Below are 27,974 nucleotides of genomic sequence, written 5' to 3' on the forward strand. Positions count from 1 at the left end.
AATTGTGGTTGTGCTTTTTCAAAACTGTGAGCAAGATCACATTTAAGCAGCATTGAAGGATTTTTGACCACTAGGGGGCAGCTGCCTACAGTTTTATATGGTGGGGTGGTGAGAGCCTGATGGACTCAACCACGCAGTAGCTAGGAGCTAAAAGAAGCTAAAGACTGCGTAGAGCTGCAGAGTTGGTGACTATTGTCAGTGTGTTCAGCACTATGAGAGACACTTTAACATTACACACAGTCATTTGAATTAATGTTAATATCAAAAACATCACTTAATGCAGGTTTAATATAATGTACCGTATGTGACATACTGTACATAAACGTAGCCGCTGTCAGTCTGCTGCAGTCATAAATCAATTATTGACCCATTTATCTATAAATTATTTTGTACTCAGCTTTCTCAGCTCCAAAAACATGCTCATTTCTCAACATCTTTTCCGCAACAGTCAGGAAAGTTATCACTCAAAATGAAGAATAAAAGAAGCAGGAATCAGGGGTGGCCAACCCGGTGGCATACGGGGGCAAAAAAATGAACAAAGGAATATTTTCCACTGAAACTTTTTCATGAGTGTACGGCTTCCAGGAAATAGCCACATCCTCGTACTTCGCGTCCAACTCTGACGAATGCTCCCGCTTCTTCCCAGCCTTCATTTATATTTTACCAAGTTAACTATCGTGATCGAAGCTAAATAATGTTACAAACTCACTCAGTACTGTGTGAATAAGTTTAGCTTTAAGCAGTTTAGCTTACTGTAGCTGTATGAACACACTGCCATGAGAGAAGGAGGTTCTCCTGGTTATGCGTGCATTATGTGAGATATGAGGGCCGTGAAAAAGTTGTAACCCCAGGGCCCATGGTACTTGAATGTGGCCTTGCTCCCTGGCGCTGGCTGGCCATCGCCGGGCTGCAACCGGCTCTAGGTCAGCTTAGAAAGGCGCGAGTGTAAAGGTGGATCTTCGCTCCATAGTGCTCCTGTCGGCAACCCACCTGACCCGTCAAGTTCTTCATAGATCTAGCCTCTTCACTTTGCTCTCAAAGTGCACCAGATTGAGGCATTTACAACATTTCCTGACTTTTGTGACAATCATCACCTTGGTGAGATTCACAAAATTTGGGCACCCACGGGCAAAAACATAAATCGGCAACCTAGTCGTTCAGCACTACAAACCTGTATCATTCAGTACTACAAACCTGTACCGTTAAGTACTGCAAACTGTACCGTTAAGTACTACACTGCTCTGCTATATACCAGCTCTTGTACATACTCGCTGCCGTCGTCTACTTCCTGTACAAACCAGTTCACAATGCTTTACAGTGGAGAAATATAGAAACATATTGACATGGTTACATTACAGCAGATGCAGATTCACATGTCCCCCCCCCTATGATCCTGGACTATACAGCACAAACACATCAGATTGAAACACAGCAATCAAACATTAGAAACGTCACACCAGAACCGCCCTGACGGTGTTTGAAGAGGCAGCAGAGCTTCACTCAACGATCTGCAGAGACACACAAACAGCAGATTAGAATTTTTTTTCTGTACAGATACAAAACAACAACAAGAAGCGCGTGAGTGCGACTCACCATGACGACCTTGCTGGTCTGTTCGCGGGTTCGAATCCGTATCTTGTTGACGGTTGTCTCTGCGATGTCGGCTCTCTCCTCGGCGTCGTCCAGCTCGTGTTGGACTTTCCTGAAACGCTGCGTGCTGCAGCTCACCTGCTCCTCCTGGTGGACACACAGAGGAACAACACATTCAACTTTAAACCTTCGATAACCACATTTCTTTTTGGCCTCGAGAGGGCAGCAGAACGGAAACAAGTTGTGAACACAACATTGACATATCATCAGATTTTAAGTTGATATGACAAGTTAGCAATGTTGGTGAGTTGTTGCTGGACATTCGTGGGAGAATGCACAAAAAATGGGGAATAACTTTTTGTTTTGTATGAGGATACGTTGACCAGAGACACCCAACACATGATTATTATAAAGATATTGATCATAGCTCTGACATGTGTTTGTGACCTGTGTCGTCTCCTTTAACGTAGCAATGTATAAGCACTAAAGACTCACAGCGTTATCTGCTTGTCTCTTGTAGCTCTTGACTTTGGTCTGAAGCTTATCGATGAGCTCCTGCATCCTCAGCAGAGTCTTCCTGTCCTCTTCTGACTGCAGGAACACAAAGACAACCAATAAGAAAACAGAACATCTGTGTGAATCTGCAGCTGGATGATGTGAGGTAATCAGAACCTGGTACGTCAGCTCTTTGACTCTCTTCTCGTAGCGACGGACTCCTTTGTGATACTCCTCGCTCCTCTTCTGCTCCAGCGTCAGCTCCGTCTGCAGCTCCCTCACCTGCACACACAGCATCAACACAGGTTAACTTCCTGCTGCTTGGTCTCATCAAGTCCGTTTTTCTTTCTGTAGCACCTTACTTCTGACGCCTAATGCTACTGCAACAGTGACCCCATCCTTAAAACATAAATCACTCACTCTTGTCTCCAGTTTAGAAAGCAGTTTCTTTCCTCCTTTCAGCGCCATCTGCTCCGTCTCGTCCAGTTTGACCTGCAGGTCTGTGACAGAGAGACACTGTTAACATCAACAAGCAACTCACCTACGGGAACAACAGGTGAACTGTCTCATCAACCATCACCATAGGTTGTTTTGTACCTTTCACCGTGGACACCATGTTCTTCTTCATTCTCTCCATCACAGCACCGCTGTCCTGCTCCTTCTTCAGCTCCTCCGCCATCAGAGCCGCCTGGTGAAACACAGGTATATACTGTATATATATATATAGACACAGGTATGTATGTGTATACACAGGAATCAGGTGAGTTCCCTCACGGCAGTACGACTTAACAACTTTACAACAACAAGGAGAACAGATGAGAGGAAGAAGGGAGGACCAGAGAAAACACAAGAAAACACAGTAGTACAACTCAGAGGTCAGAGGTCAGGACTGACATCAGTGAGGGCCTTCTTGGCTTTCTCTTCAGCACTGCGACTCTCCTGTGTGGCCTCGTCCACTTCTCCTGCCAGCAGAGACATGTCGGCCTCCAGCTTCTTCTTGTGATTATACAGACCTGAGTTCTGAAACACAGGAAACAGTCAGGTAATCAATCAATCAATCAATGAATCAATCAATCAATCACTGAATCAGTCAGACAGTGAATCAGTAGTGTGTGTACCTGTGTAGAGAGCATGTTAACTCTCTCCGTGACCTCCACCAGCTCGTGTTCGGCTATCTTGCGGCCGCGGTCGGTTTGTTCCAGGATCGAACGCATCTCCTCCTCCTCCGCCGTCATCAGGGAACAACGGCGCTCCAACAGGACCATCTGTTCGCTGAGCTGATGGGACAGCTGGACTTTATCCTCCAGATCCAGCTGTTGCTCTTTAACCTGAGAGAGGACCGAACACAGTGACGTCTGTTCAAACATTCTGCCACATCGCATGAGAAGAGCAACTGTTTGGATTTATAGAAAGATTTAAGCAGCAGAAAAAACTACAAAACAAACTGATAAACAGCTCTGATTTACAGCTGACAACATGATCAAGTTTATTGGGTTAATATCTTAGATGGATTCAGATCAGATGGGACTACCTGTGACTGAAGGTGTCTGATGAGCCTCTGGCCCTCGGCTGCCTGTCTGCTGGCGTATCCAAGCTGAAGCTCCATCTCGTTCAGATCCGACTCCATCTTCTTCTTCAGACGGACCGCCTCACTGCGACTACGAATCTCCGCCTCCAAACTGGCTTGCATGGTGTCCAGGGAGCGCTGGTGGCCCCGCCTGGTGGACAGCACTAGTATTACTACTCAAATGCATGCACTATGCATCCATTATTTTTTTTGTACTGCATATTTTATACGGTTTTAAATGTGTAACCTGCGTTTGTTAGTTTTTTGAACTGGTTAGTTTGAAGGTTTAAAGTTTTGTTTTCTGGTATAAAAGGCCTTTACACACAGGAGGGCATTTTGAAGGAGCAACGGCTCTACTCCGAGCTTCCTCCGGATGTCTGAGCTCCTCACCCTATCTCTAAGGTTGAGCCCAACCACCCTACGAAGGAAGCTAATTTCGGCTGCTTGTATCCGCGATCTTTAGGTATAGGTGAGGGTTGGAATATAGATGGACAAATAAATAGAGAGCTTTGCCTTCTCAGCTCTTTCTCTACCACAACGGTCCGGTACAGCGCCTACATAACTGCAGACGCCGTACCGAACCGCCTGTCCATCATCCACTCCATTTTACCCTTACTCGTGAACAAGACCCCGAGATACTTGAACTCCCTCGCTTGGGGAAGTGACTCACTCCCAACTCGAAGGGCGCAATCCTCTGTTTTCCGTCAGAGAACCACGGCCTCAGACTTGGAGGTACTGACTCTCATCCCGATCGCTTCACACTCGGCTGCAAACCGCCCCAGTGCGTGCTGAACGTCACGGTCTGATGAAGCCAACAGAACCACATCATCTGCAAAGAGCAGAGATGCAATTCTGAGGTCCCTAAACCGGACACTCTCCTCCCCCCCGGCTGCACCTTGAGATCCTGTCCATAAAAATCACAAACGGGATCGGCGACAAGGGACAACCCTGGCGAAGGCCAACACCCACTCGAAACGTGTTTGACTTTCACACAGAACGTGAATATTACGCAGCGCAAAAGCAATGTAAATGTTTTCTCAGAACGAGGTAGATTTTTTCTGAGATGTTGCACCTCAAATAAAGGCATCAACCAATCACGTTGTGCAGAACGGCATTTTCTAAAACGTACACTATAGTGTTCAACAACACGGAGGCTCCGTAGTCCGAACCAGGATGGTTAACTTTATTGTTCCTTTCAACCTTGACAAAGGTAGCGCAGACCAGATCCACTCCTTTCGTTCTTACCTTTCACAGTGAAAGCCCTAGACATATACACTGCAAAACTGTTAACCAGAGGCAAATTCACTCAGAGCATTTAGCTAACAGGAAACTAAAATAGCTTACAGTAGTTTAGGCTGTACAACAGTTTAGCTCAGACAGACTGCCAGACGCTGCTCTGGGTCAACAGGATCCTGGTAGTTGATCCTCTGCCTTGCATTGCTGCCGGTATGAATAGTCTTGATGAGTTCTGACGTTTTTTGTTTATTCGTCGCGCCCCCGGTGTGTAAAGGCCTTTGCACTGGCTTTTGATTGACTGGCGTTCTTCAGCTACACTATACCCAGCTATATCTGGTACCTGAGGTTGTCGATCTCTTCTTCTTTCTCAGCAATCTTGCGCCCAATCTCAGTCCTAATCTGCTGCAGCTCCATCTGAAATCTCAGGGTCTTACTCTCTTCATGCTCCAGAGAACCCTGGTGGGTAGACAGTAGGTTCAGTAAACGGTTTATTTGGAAAAGAGTTGACAGGTTTCTACAGCAGCTGAGTCAGTTACCTCTGCTTCCTCCAGAGATGCTCTGATATCGCATTTCTCCATGTCGAGGATCTTCTTCACTCTCTCCAGCTCAAAGATGGTCTTCCCTCCCTGACTGATGTGATCCGTCAGGTCCAGTATCTCCTCTGGAGTCAAACACAGTCACTCAATCAATTCGTTAATCAATCACAATATTAATTTATGTCCATTAAAGTCTTGTATAGCCAGACTCTTGATCTATTGGTATCAAGACTGAGTGTTTTAGAGGTGCCAAAAGACAAAAAGACTTCTGAGGTCAGTTGTGAAGCAGTCTGAAACTATTTCCCAAACAATGAGATGCTGTAAAATGCTTTGTTCTGGTTTTGCTTCCTGGAAGATTAATAAAGGACAGTGTCAAATGTTCCTTAAGTTTATTTGACATCACCTTTTTTGCTTTCAGTCCCGCAAGCCCCTCTTATGGTGCATTCACATGCGATTACGTAAAAAGTCAATGCAAAGATCTTAAGTGAAGAAGACGGAGAGAGCGAGGGAGAGTGTACCTTGCAGGTTCTTGTTTTCTCGTTTGACTGTCTCCAGATGGTCCAGAGCTTGTTCGTAGCAGTTCTTCAGTTTGAAGAGCTCGGTGCTCAGACTGCGGGACTCTCTCTGCGACGACTCCAGGTCCGTCTGACTCTCGTCAAACTTCAGCTTCCAGTCACTCAACAACTGCATCAAACAAATGAACAAAGCACAAACCAACGCACAAACTTGAGGCTGAGATTATTTTATTGCCATCTTCCACATCTACAGGACAGTTGGTGAGTATTGTAGTACATTTCCTACATTGTATACGACTGTGTTGAGAGTTATGGCTGGTGTTGCTGACCTTGTCGAAGTTGCGTTGCCTCCTTTCCAGAGCCAGAGCAGCAGCGTTGGTTCGCTCCAGGTCAACCAAGAGGTCTTCAATCTCTGTCTGCAGACTGAGTTTGGATTTCTCCAGTGAGGAACATTTGGCCTGAGACGTCTCCGCATATTCCTCAACTGTCTGCAGTTTAATGACCAACTTCTTCCTACAAACAAACATACAGACAAACCGGATTGTGCAGTTAAGACAAAAAAAACTCATCTACTTAGCTGCACAGGTGGAAATTTTTTTTACTTGAAGCACAAAAATTTGCCTCAGCTCACCAGTTTATCACCTGGTGAGGATGAATGTGCTCATAGAGCCATAGATTCTAACTAACTGATATTTCAGAGCCGTGGTCGGGGCCATAGATTCTAACTTACTGATATTTCAGAGCCGTGGTCGGGGCCATAGATTCTAACTTACTGATATTTCAGAGCCATGGTCGGGGCCATAGATTCTAACTTACTGATATTTCAGAGCCGTGGTCGGGGCCATAGATTCTAACTTATTGATATATCGGAGCCATGGTCGGGGCCATTGATTCTAACTTACTGATATTTCAGAGCCGTGGTCGGGGCCATAGATTCTAACTTATTGATATTTCAGAGCCATGGTCGGGGCCATAGATTCTAACTTATTGATATATCGGAGCCATGGTCGGGGCCATTGATTCTAACTTACTGATATTTCAGAGCCATGGTCGGGGCCATAGATTCTAACTTATTGATATTTCAGAGCCGTGGTCGGGGCCATAGATTCGAACTTGCTCGTATTTCAGAGCCATGGTCGGGGCCATTGATTCTAACTTACTGATATTTCAGAGCCATGGTCGGGGCCATAGATTCTAACTTACTGATATTTCAGAGCCGTGGTCGGGGCCATAGATTCTAACTTACTGATATTTCAGAGCCATGGTCGGGGCCATAGATTCTAACTTATTGATATATCGGAGCCATGGTCGGGGCCATTGATTCTAACTTACTGATATTTCAGAGCCATGGTCGGGGCCATAGATTCTAACTTATTGATATATCGGAGCCGTGGTCGGGGCCATAGATTCGAACTTGCTCGTATTTCAGAGCCATGGTCGGGGCCATTGATTCTAACTTACTGATATTTCAGAGCCATGGTCGGGGCCATAGATTCTAACTTACTGATATTTCAGAGCCGTGGTCGGGGCCATAGATTCTAACTTACTGATATTTCAGAGCCATGGTCGGGGCCATAGATTCTAACTTATTGATATATCGGAGCCATGGTCGGGGCCATTGATTCTAACTTACTGATATTTCAGAGCCATGGTCGGGGCCATAGATTCTAACTTATTGATATATCGGAGCCGTGGTCGGGGCCATAGATTCGAACTTGCTCGTATTTCAGAGCCATGGTCGGGGCCATAGCTTCTAACTGGCGCAAACCTCCGTCAGATAAAGGATCAATGACTCAGGCAGACAAGACTAACATATTCAACTAAACATCCCCTCTGCGCCTGCACTCTCTCTGCTACTAGAAGATGGAGAGGGGGGATGGCAGGTTAACAAGGGGCATGCCCCCTTCATCCCCCATCAAAAATCATACTGGCTGTAGTAGTAGTTGTATTATCAGGTTTTCTTACTTTGCGTCTTCCAGCTCCTCTATTCTCATCACAGCGTCAGTCTCGTACTTGGTTCTCCACTGAACCACCTGGCCGTTGGCTTTAGACAGCTCCCTCTGCAGTTCAGCTTTGGACTCCATCTCCTCCTCCAGCTGCTCTCTGAGCAGACTGCTGTCATGATGGGACGTGTGCACCGCGTGAGCCAGCGCCACACGAGCCTGAGACACACAGAGACACACATGTATTTACTTTCAACCACATACCTGGTGCTCTTATCCGGCAACACACCTTCGTCAGAGAGAGTTGGCTTTTTCAAATCAACTTAAATTTGTTGGCATGAAATGTGTCCCAAATCATAGGTGGGACAACCAGAAAGTATTGAAATGATGGATCAGACTTATAAGGGTTCAGTGTTACTTTGCTCTCCTCCTCCAGCTGCCTCTTCAGGTCTTCAGAGTTTTGGAAAACCCCCGCTTTGGAGCGCGTGAGCTGACCAATCATAGCCTCCCGCTCCTCCAGGCGACGGCTGTACTCGGCTAGAAGAACCACACAGAGAACAAGTTTAGAGTGGGTAAGTAGAGCCGCCTTCATTAGATGTTTATGAACTGAGAATTACATTTCAGATACATTCTTTACCCTCAGGTATGAAGAAATGCATTCATGCTATGTGTTGATAATTGTAATATAGGCTAGAATATAAATGTGCACATCCACAAATGCTGGATATGAACAAAAGGACACATTTATCTGTATGTATTTGTGTGTTGTACCAGTCTCTGTGAGCGCTCGTGCTTTCTGAGCAGAAACGTCGTTCAGCTGTCTCTGCAGCTCTTCTGCTTTACACCTGCTTTCATTCAGCTGGTCTTCATAAACCCTGCACATCTTCTCTACAGCTCCCTACAAACACACACATACAAGCAGCCATATCAGCTGATGATTGGATCTAGTCCACTGTCATAGTGATGCCACCAGAGTTGTGTTGGAGACTACAGGTTTCTTAACAGAAATCTGATGAAAGCATGATGAAATGGGTCTTTTTAAGGTGGACTTACCTTTGTCCTGGTCAGCTGCTCCACGTTAGAAGCCAGGTCATCAGCCTCTAGTCTGAACTCAACCTTCTCCTTCTCCAGTTTCTGTTTGGTTCTCTGCAGAGCATCGATCTGCTCGCTGAGCTCCGTCACCGTGTCCGAGTGCTTCTTCCTCAGATTGGCGGCTGTCGCCTCGTGGTGAAGCCCCGCCTCCTCAAGCTCCCGCCGCATCTTCAGGAAGTCTGCCTCCCTCTTCCTGTTTGACATGAAGTTATTTACAATTCGTAGTCACAGGGAACCTGTGTTGCCTAAACCTAACTAAGTAGTTTTGTTGTCTAAGCCTAACTCAGTAGTTTTGTTGCCTAAACCTAGCCAAGTAGTTTTGTTGCCTAAACCTAAGGAATTTGTTTCATGTGAAGACGGATGTTTATTTTAAAAAGACTGTAGGGATTAAACGAGCAGAAATTGACACGTTACTGGACATTCGTAGGAAAACGAACAAAAAAGGAGGAATAACTTTTTCGTAAGATATCATACGAACTGTTGCAGGGAACATTACTCTGTTAAGATAAACACACCTTCAGATCACCAAAGTTATTAAAATTCATCCTGAGGAGAACATGAATGTGTGAACCAAATTTTATGGCAATCAATTTGAGAGATTTCACTCTGAAACAAGATTGTCAACCTGCTTGTGGCGCTAAAGGAAAACTATGAGTTAGTGCAGCTTTAATGCAGATGATGACCTGTTGAGAGCGATCTGAGCAGCAGATGCTCCTCCTGCTTCCTCCAGTTTCTCTCCAAGGTCCTCCAGCTCTCTGGTGATGTCGTTCCTCTGACGCTCAGCTTTGGAGCGCCACGCCCGCTCCGCTTCCAGCGCCTCCTCCAGCTCCTCGATACGAGTCTGAGGGAGCGATCACAGCACACAGTGATGAAGGGGGAACATCGGGAAGCTAAACAAGTTCTATTCTGGATCAGTCGGACCAACCTGGAGCTCCTTGATCCTCTTCTGAAGGTTAGTAACCACGCTCTGTTCGTCCTCCAGTTTGGATTGAAGCTGACCCGACTCAAAGTCTTTTCTTTATGGAGAGTAGGAAAGTTACGTTATATCAATGCTAGTACATATTTGTTATTCAGTGATTATCAGTTCTATGTTCACACTAAACTTTATAACAAGTTTAGTCCTTGTAGAGAAATTGTCTTGTAAACATTGGTTAAATAAACGTTAAAAACTACCAGCTCCAGACGTTGATGTTTTCTTACTTTTTCATTCTCTCCTCCAGCTCTCCCTTCTGGTTCTCCAGGTCCTTCACTGAGTCCATGGACAGCTTCAGATCCCCCTCCAGCTTCCGTTTGGTTCGTTCCAGATCCAACCGCACCTTCTTCTCCTGCTCCAGGGAACCTTCTACCTGTAGGGAAGAGAGGGGGGGAGGGCTGTCAGACACCAGAGACAAACTCATAGAACAGAGTGCCCCATCCGTTAATTAAATCCTTTAGGAAGTTCTGATGGTCATTAAGGAGGTTCGAGGGGGCTTTTAGTGGGTTTCCGTGGTCCTTCAGGAGTTTAAAGTCATAAAGAGGTTGCAAAGGTCCATTAGGGGGTCCTTATGGTCACTGAGGAGGTTCTAAGGTTTTTAAGGGATTTAGGTTGTCCAGGGGTCTTTTAGGTGGTTGTACTGATCCTTTAGGATGTTCTCGTGGTCATGTAAGAGGTTCTATGGATCTTTTAGGTGGTCCTTGTCGTCACTGAGGGGGTTCTAAGGGTCCTAAGGGCTTTAGGAGTTTTTGGAGTGGTGCTTTATAACGTCGTAGTGGTCCTTGAGGAAATTCAATTGGTCATTAAAAATGGTGTAGAGGTCCTTATGTTGGTCGTTGTGGTCAGTCAAGTAGTTGTAGTGGTCCTTTAGGAGGTTCTAGTGGTCATAAAAGAGGTTCTAGAGGTCCTTTAGGTGGTCCTTCTGGTCATTTAAGAGGTTCTAAGGGTCCTAAGGGCTTTAGGTTATCTCGGGGTCTTTTAGGTGGTTGTAGTGGTCCTTTAGGAGGTTCTATTGGTCATGTAAGAGGTTCTAGAGGTCCTTTAAGTTGTCCTTATGGTCAATGAAGAGGTTTTAAGGGTCCTAAGGGCTTTGGGTTGTCTAGAGGTCTTTTAGGTGGTTGTAGTGGTCCTTGCGGAGGTTCTAGAGAGGACAGGCAGTTTGCTTATCTTAATATTTATACATTTTGACACTTCAGTGAGGTCTTTTCTTACATTGTCCACCTGCTGCTCCAGCCGAGCTTTCGCCTTGACCAGCATGTTGACCTTGTCCTCCTGCGCCTGAAGGTCACTCAGAGCCTGCTGATGAGCTTCTGTCAGGGCGGCTTTCTCTCTGGTCAGAGACGCTATGGTTTCATCCAGAGCACACATCTCATGGGACAGGTTCTTCACCTGGACGGAAAGAAAAAAAACACTCATCAGTTCCACCCATCACCAGACTAGAACTCTCAACCAAAGACAGACTGCAGTGATACACGGTTTTCCGTTAACACACCTTGTTCTCCACTCCATGTCTCTCTTTCTCCACTTTAGCCAGAGTCATCTCCAGGTCGTCCACGTCTTTCTTCAGTGATATCACCTCCTCCTCCAGCTGACGTTTCTGGGACGTCAGCGAGGCCGTCACCTCCTCCTCATCCTCCAGACGTTCCTGCATCTCCTTCAGCTTCGACTCCAGAGAGATCTTGGACTGAATCAGCTGGTTGCAGCGCACCTCTGCATCCGTCAGGTTGTCCTGCTCCTGGATGAGTGAAACGGAAAAAAATATGACAAATGTTAAAGATATTAAAGAAAACAATAATTTAATAAGAGATTAAAGAAGTACAAAATGTTGTTCCCCAATAAGGCTTACCTGTTCTAAATAAATAACAATAGATACAGTATCTTAGGTCAAACCTTATATTTAAAAACTAGAGATAACTTTCTGTTTTGAGAAAATAATTTCAGACAAATGTCTTAATGACCAGATAAGAGATACAGACACTGTTTGCATATAAATAGCAGATTTAAATGGGTTCAAGAGGACATTCATAAATCTGGGATTGTTCCTTTAAGAATCAGTTTAACTTACAGCTTGGAGCTGCAGAGCAAGGTCGTTTTTCTCCTGAACCAAAACCACCTGCCGCTCCTCCGCCTCACAACGCTTGACCTCTGCCCTGATGGAGAAAATCACAACAACAAACCAAAGTGTCAGAAAACACAGAACAGCGGACGTATGATGTAAATCTGCCTGCATGTAGTTCATGTAAATAATACTGTACACAGCCAACAGGTGAACAGACCTGTCGAAGGCCACTTTTAGCTTTTTGAACTCTTCTTTGAGAGCAGCCAGTTCTTTCTCCACCTGGGCGCTCCTGAGCAGGGGGCGCATCTTATAGAACAGCATCATCCACGGCCAAGTCCTCACAATGTAGTACGATCTGAGGTTGAACTGGATCACCATTATAGCGTCCCTGAGAGGAACAATTAAAGACCAAACTCGCGTTTTTACCAATAAAACAAACAAATATCATGAACTGTATAATCCAGCTGACATTTATTCTAAAGTCAGTTTTTCCTTCTTTCCAGCCGACATTAAGATAAACAGCCGTTCAACATAACTGAGGACATACACACAATTGTGTCTTTTTGCTGATTATTCACTGATGGTTGTCATATTGACCTTTCTAGCATCATCTTATCTCGTTGCATCCTCATCAGCTTCCCTCTGGCCATGGCCTGAACGATGGTGAGGATCTCAGCCAGACGGGTGTCCCTCATGTCCTCCAACAGACCCAGCAGTCCCGCCTTAAAAAACACCTGAGAGGAGAGGACATCAGAGAAGTACACTACCTAATCTTCATCTTTCCAAACAGCAGTAGTAAAGTCTTGCATTTGCTTCAAAAGTTTACAATCTGTGCAACATACGACACCCTCTATCCTTAGACCCTGGTAGTATTAGTCACAGTATTTGTGTTGTACCTTAGTGTGTCCGAACTTGTACTGGTTGTGGTCAATGTCCAGAGAGCCTAGTAGTTTCTCCACAGCCTTCCTGCTGTCCACATACGTGTCCTCTGGAATCGCAGCAGGATTCAAGATGCGATAACTGAGAAAGAAGTATTATTATTATTATTGAAGAGTACTAGAGTTCTTTTAAAGCTTGAGATATTAATGCCCCCCAAAAACAACTGAAATGTAAGCTTATGTGTCTCTGGTGCAGTTTGGGACTGACCGTTGTTTGAACTCAGCGTACAGGATGCGGTTTGGAAAGCCCTTCCTGCAGATCCTGATCCCCTCGAGGACTCCGTTACACCTCAACTGGTGGAGGACCAGGAAGGCATCCATCATACCTGGAGAACACATACAGTAAGGACACTTGAAGCATCTCTGATGACAGCGTCGAGAATATTTTTTTATTTTAGATTCAATCTACTTCGTGGGACACATTGATGTTACGTTAGTTTTACTTTGCATTTGTTACACTTAGAGAAACTATATATTTTTCTTGATTTGATCTAAGTTAATAATAGCAAGGCCAATCGATCAATCACAATTACTGTGGCTTGGCTCTATGGACGTGGTTTGTGTGAATCAGAACTACTTTGTTATATAAATAGTATTGCATTGGCTTCACTTCTTAGACCCCACAGTTGGCCACTGGCTGGTGGTGCTGCTGTTGTTTGGTTACCTGGACTCTTGGTGTCGTTGGGGATGATGCAGCGGACAAAGTGAGGCTGAGTGCTGCGGAGGTGAGCCATCAGCTTCTTTAGATTCTCCTGTATTTAAACACACACAGAGTTGGACACCATCTTTAGGGCGTGTCAAAGTTCTCTGTATAAATCGTCCCGCAGCATCTGTCAGAATCTCAGGTATGTACAACTGGCTAACTCACCTTGTGTAACTGTGAAACTGTCTGGAAGGAAGCTGCTTTCCTCTTCCGGTGTTTGCCTTCATGATCACAGGCTGAAACAACAGAACAAACAATACTTTTTAACTATACACACAGTGTCACCACGCTCACTTGTATTTCTTTCTTATATTCCTTTAAAATTGTGCAGCTCTGTTTGTTTGTCAGACTTTAAGTTCTTTAAACTTTAGTGGTTGTTTGTGACATAGATACGTAGATACCGCATTGGCCACTTCAGCCCGTTGCTGCGATTCGTCAGCGTCGCCACCATATTGGGGAGGTCAGAACTGGCCTGTAGACACATATAAGTGAACGAGGGAGCTGCTGTTTTTCTGGATAAAAAGCACTATAACATTTACATTTCTCAACCGATATCAATGAGTTGTTATGATATTCAAGGATTTATGATCTACGAGGAGTTGAGAAAGAAAGTTTTGTCTCCAGTTACTTAAAATCTCGATACTAGGCTTTAATTTGGTCGAGGATTAGCTAACAATAACAAACGCTAGCTAGCTCGGTGATCCATGAATCGGAAGCAGTAACGTAACATTAGTGAACCTTTTTCCCTTTGTGGGGGGAATCTAACTTAAAGTACTATACGTAGATTATAAACGCTTGAATATAAAAACGACTCATTGGAAGCAGCTCCCCCGTTCACTTGTATGTGTTTACAGTGGGGCTGTCAAAGTGAACGCAATAATCACGCGTTAACGCAAATTCGCTTTAACGCTACTAATTTCTTTAACGCATTAACGCAACTTGCGATTTTAGGTTGTTTTTTAGGCGGGCTCAGCTTTATAGCTAAAATACTGGTATCGTATGAAACTAGAAAAACCTAAGGAATCCATTGGTACCAACCATGTCATACTAGCTTGTCGTGAAGGAGGTTAAATGATGCTCCAAAATTGTGACTTAGATAATAATATATACATACATTTGCATAAAGCAGCATATTTGCCCACTCCAGAGTTGATAAGAGTATTAAATACTTGACAAGTTGCCCTTTAAGGTACATTTTGAACAGATGAAAAAAATGTGCAATTTATTTGGGATTAATCACGATTAACTATGGACAATCGTGCGATTAATTGCGATTCAATATTTTAATCGATTGGCAGCCCTAGTTTACAGGCCAGTCCTGACCTCCCCAATACGGCGGCAACATTGATGTACAATCCAAAGGCCAATGCGGCATCTACGTATAATATAGCTATGGTTTGTCTAGTTACCCATATCGGAGCTGATGTAGTCCTCAAACAGACTGGCCATTAGTTTGTGGGAGGATTTCTGGAACAGAGTCACCACCGTCTCATTCAGAGGATCTCTGTTCTTATCCAGCCATCCTGTGATATTGTAGGGAACCTACAGTGAAATACATGCAGAACAACTGTGACTATGAATTGATTTTTAAAATAATTCTCCAATGTGACATCAACCTTGGATAACTCCACACAGAGGTGTCTGTTTGAATCCCATTATCCCATAGGCTCCTTTTTGTCGATTAGTACACATCTCACCAAAAAAAATTGGCATGGAGTTCCCCAAGGCTCCATTCTCGGGCCTCTTCTTTTCACGATCTACAGGTTCTGTACTATATTAATATATTTATACTATATTTTTTGCCCATGACTCAAAGATTTACATAACTGCTGACTATGGTTCCATTAAATCAGTCATTGGATTTGCCAAGTTTCTTCTAGTTAAACAAATATAAAACAGAAATAATTGTTTTTGTGCTAAAGAAGAATGATTTAAAGTCAGTGCTCACCTTGAATCCCTAACGCTAGAATCACAAACCATGCCAAGTCTTAGTGTATGCAGTTATGGACTCAGACCTACATTTTAACATTTGCGTAAAATAAAATAATAATACGGCCTTAAAAATACTGTATTACAGGAATCAAAGGACTTGTGTCTCAGAAAGACTTTGTCCACAGTTTTATCCTTAGCATGGTCAACTTCTGTAATGGTGTCTTTACAAATGTATTAAATGTATTTCTTAGACCCAAAAATACCTGGGGTGGTACAAAAGCAGAAATAAATATCCATAAAACACATTTTCAGTCTCCTTTTCCACCTCTTTGTAGCTGTTCCTTACAACATTAGTCGCAACAAAACTGTAAAAACTGCATGTCCAGCAATTTAATCCATCATTAGTTACGTTATTGGGTTATTAGACACGTTCCTTTCAAATACCATGTTGTGATATTTCTATTAAGCCTCCAAGATCACAAACTACATCCTCAATTTAACGGATCAGGTAGCAAAACAGTGATATGAACATACTGTAATTGCCTTATTTCTTTCACAACTATCTTTTGTGATTGGGAACCAACAATCAAATCTGTCAGAACTTAAACATGAACCCATTTAACTTAAAACTTAAATCTTAAAAAACTGAAAACTTCAACTGTATTACATTCGTCACCATATAGAGGTACATACATGAAATTTGACAAAGCAACGTGGGGTTCAGTGTCTCGCTCAAGGACACTTTGACATGCAGACAGAAGGAACCAGGGATCGAACCGCCAACCTTGTGGTTAAAGGTCGACCCGCTCTAACCCCTGAACTACAGCCGCCACCACCAATTCCAATTGGCACCGGATTGACCTCTAACATGAGCAACAACAGTACAGGAAATATGTGATCTGATACTCACCACTCCAGCATAGTGAACCAACTCAAAGTGCGTCTCATATTTGCGCTTCTTGTCCGGCCGCGGCCGCTGGAAGTTGGGCGACTTCCCTAGGTGGTTGTCGTAGAGTTTGGTTTTAAAGCTGTTGTCCGTGGCCTTGGGGAACATACACTCCTCCTCCATGATGGACAGAATACCCATGGGCTGAAAAATATCCACAGTAAGCGTTGATTGTATCTTTGACCATGCAGAACCTCTCCCATCTAATAGAACTAATACACCATTGGTTAAACTTTTGACTGATCTCTACCTCTATGATGATGAGTAACACAAGTACAAACACACACCCTCTCTATGAGGTCTATGCAGGCCTGTAAGTCCAACCCGAAGTCTATGAAGGTCCACTCTATCCCCTCACACTTGTACTCCTCCTGCTCCAGGATGAACATGTGGTGGTTGAAATACTGCTGCAGCTTCTCGTTGGTGTAGTTGATGCAAAGCTGCTCGAAGTTATTGAACTGCAGAAAGAGATAAACAACAGGTTTGTAGTTGTGTATCACAGGCAGGAAGGGCAGTATCACAGATTTTAGACATAATGGAATCATATTTCCAAACAACCCCCACCACCACCCAATAGATCATTTTCAGTTAATTTTGATATTTGATCATGTTAAATTTAATTTGTGTTCTGTATTTTAAAACGCCACCACCAGCTACCTCCAATCCTTCCAGTTTGCACAGCGGGCTGCTGCTATCTACCCACCGTAATGTCATTACGCAGCTAAACAGTGGTTGTTGCTTAAAATGAAGGAAATGGCTAGCAATTTGACAACATTAACATAGCTTTAGTTTTCCTATCTAATATCATAATTCCATTAAAAACAACCACTCGCTGTCTGAAATCACCTTAAGAGCTTTGTTTCCTCCACCAAGAGTGGTTCAACTGATGTATTTATTAATCATGGGTTTAATTAATTAATGTATTTGTTTTTTTTCCTTCATTTTCTTAGTCTAAAAACAGTGAAACTGAAAGGTCTCAAAAGGTTATTTATGCTTTTAGCATAGCTTAGCACAAAGAACAGAGGGAGGTGGAAACTTCTAGCCAAGTTTTTAGACCTTTTGGATCCTTTGCATCTTTTGCATCTTTTGGACCTTTTGGACCATTTGGACCTTTTGCATCTTTTGGACCTTTTGGACCTTTTTCATCCTTTGAATCTTTCTAATCTTTTAGATCTCTTGTATCTTTTGGATCTTTTGAACCTTTTGGATCTTTTGAATCTTTTGGATCTTGACTAGATGTCTCCGTCACTCTCTCCTCTTTACCTCAAAGATCTCGAAGCCGGCGATGTCAAGGACTCCGATGAAGTACTGACGAGGCAGAGCGGTGTATAAGGATGAGTTGATACGACTCACCAACCACTTAAACATCCGGTCATAGGTGGCTTTGGCCAGGGCTGCCGCTGAAGAGGTGACCTACACACACATTAGACAGCCAGTCAGGTTCATTGATAGAAAAGATACATGTGTTTTCATGTTCAATGTTGTAGCATAATGTAGTACAGACAGAAGAGACACAATACGTAATGATTGATTGATTGATTGATTGATCGATTGATGGGTTACCTGTTCTACAGTCTGTCCTTTGATGATGTACTCGTTTCCGACTTTGACACGGGGGTTCAGCAGACCCTTCAGCAGGTCCGCAGAGCTGATGCCCATCAGATAGGCTGCTTTATCCTCACCTCAACACACAACACATACATCTCATCTCATCTGCCATTAATGCTCATTAATACCAGACTAGATACATGTTTCACGAAATATATGCTTATATACCAGATATATGCTTATAAGGTTGAGGAGCTTGTCCCGATTTGTTTTGGGTAGGTATTTTAGGCGTTTTTTCAGAGGGATAGGGCTATAGGGCTCAGGAGGTTAAAATAATGAGGTGTCAGATTTGACCTTTGATGTAAACGTGTCTTACTCTCTGTGCCGTCGGCCTCGGCCTGCTCTTCTCTCTGCCTCTTCTTGAACTTCATGTTACCAAAGTGCATGATGGCTCCAACGAGTTTATAGCAGCCGTACTTCTCCTCTGGAGTGAAGCCCAGCGTGTCCATGGCATGCTGCACACACACACATATTATAGTTTACATGTCATCAGCGAACAGTGTGTGTGTGTTTTGGGGGATGAGGAGTGTGTTTCTTACATCAGTGAGCTTCAGCTCCTCTGCGTCGTTCATGCCTTCCACTGTGGTCACACCCTGAGAGCAGAAGTGGTAGTCGTTGGGGTTGGTGGTCACCAGCAGCATGTCTGCAGCACAGGAGAACATTATACCATTAAAATAATAGTTCTTAATTGATCTCACTTAACCCTGACAGTCCACAGGTTATATGATATGATGCCACTCAGACACCCAGAGAGTTCTGTTGCATGCAATTATTTAGGGTTTACTTTTCTCTCATGAAATTAGCAGAAAGTTTCATTCACTTCGAGACAATTGTATATAATATACAATATTACTTTAATTACATTTAGATTCTAAATGTAATTAAAGTAATATTGTTATGTCAGTAAAATGTTCCCTGTCAGTGTTTTCCTATTATATCTGATGTTTCTGGATTAATATTACTGCTGCATTAATGCATTTTAAAGAGGACCTGTTCTGCTTATTTTCAGGTGCATACTTTTTTTTTGGGTTATGCACTTTCATAGACAAAGCTACTGGAGTTATCCTGCACTATACTCACTTTTAACAGTCTCTTCTGCACTATATTCACTGTTTTAATAGTTGTGTATCACAGTTGTTACCCTGCACTATATTCAGTTTTAACAGTTTTCTTCATCTTCTTGTATTTTTATATCTGGTATATTTTTTTGTACTTTGCACTACTAACTTTTTTACTGCCTTGTGATTGGACAGGTTCTAGTGGTGGGTGGGGTTACCTTGTAGTTCTGGCTTGTAACTGGACAGGATCTGATAGTAGATGTGGAAGCTTCTCTCTGCTGGCTGCTGGACCACAACTCTGGACTTTTCTAGAAGATCTGATAAAATACATACATAAATACTTTCTCTACTCTACTGTAGTACTTTAATAATATTTAATACAAATTAATAGAAAACGATTTACTTGTGTTTTGTAATTTCTAAAAAACAAAATAATGTCAAACACAGCTTAAAATGTGCTGATTTAAGTGTAAAAAAAACTCACAGATGTTGATGTCAGCAGACGCCAGCTTTCCTGTCGGCCCAAAATGAATTCTGATGAACTTTCCCTGAGAAACACAACACAAACACATACTCTTTATAACACGACACATCCTCCTCAGCTCCAGCCTCGGCCATCATCATGATGAATTTATTTAAACTCACAAAGCGGGAGGAGTTGTCGTTGCGGACGGTTTTGGCGTTGCCGAACGCCTCCATAGCCGGATTAGCTTCAATGATCTGGTCCTCTAAATTTCCCTTAATAAATGGAGAGAAGAAGAAGTTGAAGGGATAGTTGTGATGTTTCTCAGTGGGGTTGTATGAGGTACTTGTACTGCGCAATGTACTGCTGTGGACGGGGGCAGCAGCAACACCGATTTTAGACACCTAAAATAATCTATATCAGTTTAAGTGCACGCTATATTTAGAATATTTTTGCTGGTTTACCTCGCCGTCAGACAGCCCTTTTTTGACGGGGAACTGAAACCGAAATCTATGCTCTCTTCAAAGCCACCAGACTCCATTGAAAAAAACAGTAATTTTACCTCTCGGAACACGGGAGTGGCTGTTCTACCGCTGCCTCTATCAGTTAGTTTGTTTGTGTTATTGTATGACTTTGGTTTTTTAAATGATTAGTTCGGATTCACCAAAGTCACACAATAACACAAACAAACTAACCGATCGAGGCGGCGGTAGACCAGCAACCCCCGAGTTCTGAGAGGTAAAATTACTGTTTTTTCAATGGAATCTGGTGGCTTTGAAGAGAGCATAGATTAATTTCATCTTAATTATACCGTTCTGGCATTTATAATTAACACACGTAATAGATCCCACTTCTCAGCAATTTGTATTTACTTATCTGCACTGTGGTTATTTATTATATATTGCACGTCGTAATGCAAGTATTTGTACATATTTCATATTCCTATATCCTCTTTTTAATTTTAGTATTTATATTTCTTAACATACAGTATATTGTGTTCATACTGTAGCATTATGTACATAATTTAATGTTACATACTCCTTTATCTCTATTTACATTTCTTTGTTTATACAAGAGCGACTGTCAAATTTCTGATTTCTGATTCTGGATACAACAGCTTCAGTTCTCCGTCAGAAAGGGCTGTCTGATGGCAAGGTAAAGCTGTGAAAATATACTTGTACACTTTAACCAATATTGATTATGTTAGGTGTCTAAAATGCGTTTTGCTGCAGCCCCCGTCCACAGCAGCACATTGCTTTGCTCCTGTGCTGGTGTCTGCATCTCCAAACTCCATCTCCTGTAGGTAATACACTGAGTATGGAGAAGTACCTCATACGACCTCACTGAGAAAGAGCCAAACTATCCCTTTAAAGGCTGCACTCACATGTGACTGATGGACACATAGAAACACAGTAAAATCACAGTATTCTCAAGAGCGCTCATTTATAAACAAGATGCCAATAAAGATGCAGATAACATGTTGAGAGGACTCACTCCTTTTTTTACTTTTTCCCCCAGAGCAGCGACGATGGCAAAGTACTGTATCACCCTCTTGGTGTTGACAGTTTTCCCCGCGCCTGACTCACCGCTGACACGACGACACAACAGACAGAGAAGGATCGTCAACGAAAATTACAGGTAAAAACAGTTTCACAAAAACAATTTCTTTTAAAAAGTGCTTTCAAAGAACACGACTACCGCACCCTGGAAACACTGCACACTCATATCATGCAAATAGTTTTGGATTAATGTACAGGGAGTGTGATTAAATAACAACAACACTCTCTGTTTAAGACGTACAAATTGTTATTTATAGCGCATACAGCTTCAATTTGACATTTCTTGCTAATCAAATTCATATTTCCATCAGTATTTTTCATTTTGATGTTATATTAATTGGCAGAAATGCAAAATCTACAACCTGAAACGGTAAAGCAGTTGTGACTTACGTGATCAACATTGACTGGTTCTCCCGATCTGTGGAGGAACACGAAGCCATGTGAATGAACAGTAGAGGAAATATTGCTTATTTACTCAAATGTCCCATAAACTTTTTCCAGTGTGAATGCTTTTCATTTTAGCCTTCTTTGGTCCTCTATTTTAAAGTACTAATTCAACATTTTGAGAAATATGTATGTAGCATATGTCTGTGAGTTAGATATGGACCTAGAGCCAGGGATTAGTTCACAATAAACACTCAAAGTACATAATCATAATACAGAGATACAGTACAACATTTTTAGGCTGGGGGAGAGTTACATTTTATATATTCTATACTGCAGCCAGCCACCAGGGGGTGATCCAGATGTTTTGGCTTCACTTTTGGGGCGCTGTCATGTCGTCCATCTTTATATACAGTCTATGGTATGGACATTTGAATAGTGACTTGTCAGCGCCTCATGCTAGCAGACAAGTTAGCTGTAGCTCACCTGGATGGCTGTTTGAGGTCAGGATAGCCTGATAGGGTTAATGTTAGAGGTCAGAGGTTACAGGTAACTCACTCTGCAGCAGGTCAGTGTAGGCGTTGTCAGCGACGGCGTAGATGTGGGGCGGTGTTTCTAAACGACGCCTCCCTTTATATGCTGTGACCACCTGAGCAGAATAGACTGGCAGCCATTTGTACGGGTTGACAGTCACACAGAACAGACCGGAGTAGGTCTGACACACAGACGCACACGTCAGAAAGCAAAGAGAAGTGGAAAAAAAGATCATTTGTATGTCTTTCTTACAATCATAAAAACAAAATGTTTGCCATGCCCTCTGGTGTTTAGCAATCACTAGAATAAACACTAACATAGATCATCCACATGCTGTATCTCCTCCTCAGGTTGAAGAAGACCGAGGCTTCGTTGAGGTGTGTCAACATGGCCATGTCCTCGTACATGTCAAACTTGGATGGGTTCGTTGGCTGGAGGTCGTTTTCTTTAGCTATCAGAAACTGAAACATAACGCAGAGGTAAGTTACAGAGATGTTTAGAAACAGTTTGACCATCAGAGAAATGTCCCGTCTAGTACATATCTTGGTCACAATTCTTAGGAAAGAAATAATATAGTAAAAAATAATAATAAATATAATAAATAAATGATAATAGAATTAATAAATAAATATATAAAATAAATAAATAATAATAAAATGTCATGAAATGATGAAAAATGTGAATCAGTGTTTCCCAAAGCCGAAGATGTTTTCCTCAAATGTCTCAAAGATATTCAGTTTACTGTCATAGAGGAGGAAAAAAACAGAAATATTCACATTTAAGAAGCTGCAATCAGAGAATTTAGATTTTTTCTGAAAAAATACTCAAACCGATTAATCGATTATCAAAATAGTTTGCGATTAATTTAACAGTTGACAACGAATCGATTAATCGTTTCAGCTCTAGAAAGAAACTAAAGGTGTCATTATCAACTATGTTTATATAACTTGTTTTTTTGTTTATTTTTATTCTGGAATATTGCTATTAGTATTGGCCCCAAAAACCCAGCATTGGTCAGGTTAAAGTATAAATGACAAGCGTACATTTTCTGCAAAAAATAAACAGATATTGAACACTTACAAGCAGTAACGTTTAACGTGACTTTTCCTCTGACAACTGTGAAAGCTTCCTCATTGTGCACTGAATGTGCAATCCTCCAGAAAACAAGTCTACTTGAGTGACCTGAGTGAACTACGACCTTATACCTGAGGAAAAACCCAAGTAAACTATGTAGCCAATAATAATATTTGAAAGTTCATCTGGGTTTCATTAAAATATTTAATCGCAAATTAATCACACATTTTTATCTGTTCAAAATGTTCCTTGAAGGGAGATTTGTCAAGTATTTAATACTCTTATCAACATGGGAGTGGACTGATGTGTGTATATATTTATTACTGGAAATCAATTAACAACACAAATCAATGACAAATATTGTCCAGAATCCCTTGTTATTATCGCGTTGACTTTGACAGCCCTAATAAATATACATTTGATCAGAGCCTGTAAAACCAAACTATTTAATACTTTTATTGACAAACTGAGTGACCTTACAAATTGAATGACTAAATAATTAATGAATTGATAATATTTTAAAAACAGCCTAATTGAGTATAATTAAGAGTAGCGAACCCGTCCGTCCTTGGTCTCCACAGTGGTCTTGTCTCCGTTCAGCTCTTTAACTTCCACTTCGACGTACGCTTCGATATCATCAGGCATCCAAACACGCTTCGTACCTGGGAGAATAAAATTACACCATTTTTTTATTCACTTTATGTACACATGCAGTATATAATAAACCCACATAGATAGAGGTATAAATACAAGTATATATACCGTCATAAGCCTGGGCTACCGCAGCCAGCTGCTCCAAGTTTGTGAGACGAAGGAAGCGGGCAGCTTCGCCAAACTCCGCCAAATCCAGGAACTGAGACATCTGAACACAAGAACACATGCAACACACGTTCTTTATAGGTGAGGCAATTTATATATAGCATTTATACAGACACAAAGGCAAAATGCAGATTTTCAAAAAGTTCAGTTAAAATTTGTGCTGCATTTAGATGAAAACCTGACTATTGTCATTCTACGAGACAAGAAGGGCGAGTAATTACCACACTTCACCATTTCTAAAAGCCTCCTCGTATGTCTCAACTGAACTCGATATATCAGAGCTTTCAGAAAACACGCACTTAGTTGTTAATGTTTTAACAGTAGCCCGAATCATCTCAGATTCTTTCAGTGATTCCAGTAGGTCTGGTGTTACATCTCCTTGTAAAGGTTAAAGCTCCTGATGTTGTACTTGCTGTATAAAGAACAACGACTTGACATCATCTCCAGAGCCAGATTCCATTTCCAATAAAAGTGCCGTAAATCTTTTCCAAGACAAGAACAGCTTAGATAAAAATCAATGAACCTATGGAGGTTGTTCTAAGTACACAATAAAATAACAACTTCAATCTGACAAATGTGAAATCAACTGCTTCCTGTCAGCCTCTTCTCAAGCCTCTGTGTCTTTCCCCCAACAATAATACAGGCTCCCAAACAACAAGTGAACTAAAATACAGCTGTAGTTCACTGGCAAAATAACTGCATCTTGTCTGTGTCCCTCACAATATTATTCATTTATTGTAAAATGTGAAGTAGATTCTGCCATATAAATATAAATGATAAACTAGAATTACCGCCTCATGGTTGTATGCCTCCACCAACCAGTCAAGTTGCAGTTTAAATCCATGCCACATCCATTGTCATAATGAGCATATGAATTGGTGTCTTGTGAGGTCAGAGTGACCTTTTGACCACCAAATTCTGATCAGTTCATCTTTGAGTCCAAGTGGATGTTTGTACCAAAATTGAATAAATTCCCTCCAGGCGTTCCTGAGATATCGTGTTCATGAGAATGGGACGGACGGACAACCCGAAAACTTTAGACGTAAAAGCATAAAAAATAATTTTGATAGATTACAGTGGCTTGTTGTTTCAGTGATAAACTATTTCGATGTTTACACAGTGTTGTGGGTATACTGGTGATATATCTACTAACATATAATACAGGAAAAAAAACAGTGTTGGTGTGCTGTCATCAGACTCGGTGTTAAGAAAGATTTGGAAGATTTGTTTCAAATGATTAAAGTTTTATTTTGGTGTTTTTCTTTATATTTTTCTTATTGTCATCAAATTCAATTAGTTAGTCCGTCTCTCAATACTGTCTGACTTCTTGTCTGTCTCTCAGCTCCAAGCCCATTAGTTCCTACTGAAGATCTTTAAAAACACAAATATATAATTTCATCAATAATTTACTAAAACAGCTGCTCGCTGTAGTTTTTAATCAAACAAACAGGAGGAAATAGTGACTTTGTTAGGGACTATTTTAAGCGGTGGATTAATCAACATGTGGTGCTCCAGTGAGTATAGTGGCAGCAGGACGGTATGTGTGTTCATGGTGATGAAGGACCATGTTACCCAGTGACACAGTGAGACTCATTGATGTGGTTTTACATATTTTGCTAATATTTTTCCAGACATTTTTCTTGTTTTTCGGCTATTTTTCACTAATATTTTTCAAATTTATTTCACATATTTTTCAGATATTTTTCACTACTATTTTTCACATATTTTACTATTTTTCATATATTTCACATCTTTTTCGGATAGTTTTCACTAATATTTTACAAATATATGTTTCACATATTTAAAAAAAAAATTCAAATATTTTACTAATATTTTTTACATATTTTACTGATTTTTCACATATTTTACTAATATCTTTCACATATATTTCGGATATTTTTCACTAATATTTTTCATATATTTTACTAATATTTTTAACATGTTTCAAATATTTTTTTTACATTTTTCACTAGTATTTTTCAAATATTTTCCAGTTTTTTTTTCCCACTACAGTTTCACATAGTGTACATATGAAAAATATAATTATTAATAAAATATGTGAAACTTATTGTGAAAAATGTCTGAAAAATATGTGAAAATGTCCAAAAAATATCTGAAAAGAGGACTAAGATATCCGGCTTTGATGCACACACAATACTTGTTTGGAGATATGTTCACTGTTGGTTTGAGTCTGAACATGAAGAGAAATACAGAATATCGCCAGATTTCAAGAATTATTTCTCAACATCACAACTGAAAACAATGAATCATCTCTTTTACTGCACTGTCAACTTGTAGCTAGCGGCGTTAGTGAAGCCCAAAGACAGATCCAAACCGAACTATGATGTCAACAAATTGGCATGGCAACCATTCTCACAATACATTTGGCCCACCTCAACGCATTGCTCAGGGATTTCAGACAGAGCTAACAGCTGCCACATCAGCTCAAGAGGATCCTTTCACAATGCTCTGGCCTCTCCCGGTATTATTTTCACCGACACACCCGCAAACAAACTGCCAGGACAAATCATCTCTGTAAATATAACCATTTGATCGTCTCATGCCGTCACAGGTTGCTCTTTCTGAGCGTGATCATGCCTTAAATGGGCTCAGAGAAAAGACGATCATCATCAGGACAAAATCAGCAACAGTGCCCAATTATGATTCTTTAAAAAAAGTCAAAGCAAGCAGATGAAAACAGAAAGAAGTTAAGTAAAATCCCAGAGAGCTTTCAGGGAAAGTAACTAAAGTTGAGGTGAACTATAGACGAGGCCATTGTGCTTCGTGGATACCCTGTCAAGTACAGACTACAGAACACATTTTGCATGTATGGCAGATCATATAGACCAGCATCAACGCTGGGGTTTGCTCGAAAAAAACTGGTTCGTGAACGTGTCGTCAGATCTTGTCAGAACGCAAAAAAAATTGTTACCTATCACACTTTTATTGTGAAAGGTAAGAAGGGAAGGAGTAGATCTGGTCTGCGCTGCCTTTGTCAAGGTTGAAAAGAGAAATAAAGTTATTTAGTTACCACCTAAACATCTGTTTACAGGATAATTGAAATGCTCGCTTGCGTTTCAGCTCATGAACTGTTTCCTCGCCGCCACTTTCTCACGACCTGATTGGTACTGCAAAAAAAATCAATTTACCTGTGTATCGCGATTTTAAATTAAATTATTTTTTTTTAATTTTTGAAATACATTTTTTAATGCCAGAATCTATATATTTGCTTAATTTGAGTCTATGTTGAGGTAGAAGGAAGTTATCGCTTTTGTTGTTGTAGTCTGAGTAACGTGACGTCATATCCGTTCCGTATCCTTCAACCAAAACAAACCACAGCGAGCCGAAACGAAAAAGTAGAAAACAGCGGAGGGTCGGCGTGGATACGACCTGCACCCTCACATGTTAAATCCAAAGAGGTAAACACTACACATCCAGTAAAGTATGGAAACACAAAGCAGAGCTAGACATCACGGCTAAAGCTGCATGCTAACTCTGTCACGGACAGGAAACTTTGTCGTATTACGGTAACGTGCGGTCAAGCCGGCCGTCACTCGCATCTCCGTGGTCAAATCGCTACAACTGTAGAGCACCCATATACTGACATTTATGTTAAATGCATTCAAACGGCCCCGATGGAGCTGACCATGGATGGATAAAGAGAACTGACGAGGAGAGCTATAAGTATACACATGTGACTACGTCCGGTTTCCAAAATAAGGAGCCAACCTTTATTATTGAGCCCTGGACTGCACAATGAATATGATAAAATGGTACTGTAGTATTTGGAGCCAGAAGGGCACATTTGTTTAATAAATAAACGCTATAACATGACCGTAGGTTGTGTACTCACTGTGCCGGGTCAGTTTGTCGTCGTTGCAGCGTAGTTTAGTTTATGAGGATGTGAAGAAGAACACAATAAGTTGTGCCCAAAGAGCATCACCTCACTT

The 27,974-nt window shown here is 41.7% G+C and overlaps 1 protein-coding gene and 1 long non-coding RNA gene across 4 annotated transcripts; one reads left to right on the plus strand and one right to left on the minus strand.

Annotated features, from left to right (window-relative positions):
* Positions 1–84: 84 nt before the first annotated feature.
* LOC141773136 (myosin-7-like) lies at positions 85–27,962 on the minus strand. The gene is made up of 46 exons (XM_074644832.1): positions 27,878–27,962; positions 23,968–24,067; positions 23,764–23,867; positions 22,449–22,592; positions 22,156–22,312; positions 21,604–21,631; positions 21,149–21,242; positions 19,837–19,929; positions 19,676–19,739; positions 19,410–19,508; positions 18,673–18,776; positions 18,450–18,588; positions 18,089–18,207; positions 17,789–17,938; positions 16,813–16,983; positions 16,490–16,669; positions 15,057–15,189; positions 13,813–13,883; positions 13,609–13,696; positions 13,153–13,270; positions 12,903–13,026; positions 12,604–12,740; positions 12,224–12,394; positions 12,013–12,097; positions 11,440–11,682; positions 11,160–11,336; positions 10,175–10,320; positions 9,900–9,990; positions 9,658–9,815; positions 8,936–9,167; positions 8,654–8,780; positions 8,301–8,419; positions 7,905–8,101; positions 6,269–6,452; positions 5,943–6,108; positions 5,425–5,549; positions 5,229–5,344; positions 3,617–3,803; positions 3,204–3,413; positions 2,980–3,105; positions 2,683–2,773; positions 2,506–2,585; positions 2,263–2,367; positions 2,086–2,181; positions 1,594–1,737; positions 85–1,508 (listed from the first exon to the last, which is right to left on the minus strand). The coding sequence occupies exons 2-46, from the start codon at positions 24,065–24,067 to the stop codon at positions 1,497–1,499; spliced, it is 5,805 nt and encodes a 1,934-aa protein (XP_074500933.1). The 5' UTR covers positions 27,878–27,962; the 3' UTR covers positions 85–1,496.
* Positions 9,812–22,612, plus strand: LOC141773137 (uncharacterized). Of its 3 annotated transcripts, XR_012595017.1 has the most exons (9): positions 9,812–9,926; positions 10,195–10,267; positions 11,478–11,665; positions 12,642–12,764; positions 13,141–13,286; positions 13,562–13,669; positions 17,796–17,933; positions 21,173–21,292; positions 22,482–22,612. It is a non-coding gene; the product is annotated as an uncharacterized LOC141773137 (long non-coding RNA). The 3 variants fall into 3 exon arrangements; XR_012595016.1 differs by having other exon boundaries at positions 10,195–11,665; XR_012595018.1 differs by lacking the exon at positions 17,796–17,933 and having other exon boundaries at positions 10,195–11,665.
* Positions 27,963–27,974: the final 12 nt, after the last annotated feature.

The sequence above is a fragment of the Sebastes fasciatus genome, chromosome 8, assembly GCF_043250625.1.
Source record: "Sebastes fasciatus isolate fSebFas1 chromosome 8, fSebFas1.pri, whole genome shotgun sequence".
Classification (NCBI taxonomy): Eukaryota; Metazoa; Chordata; class Actinopteri; order Perciformes; family Sebastidae; genus Sebastes; species Sebastes fasciatus.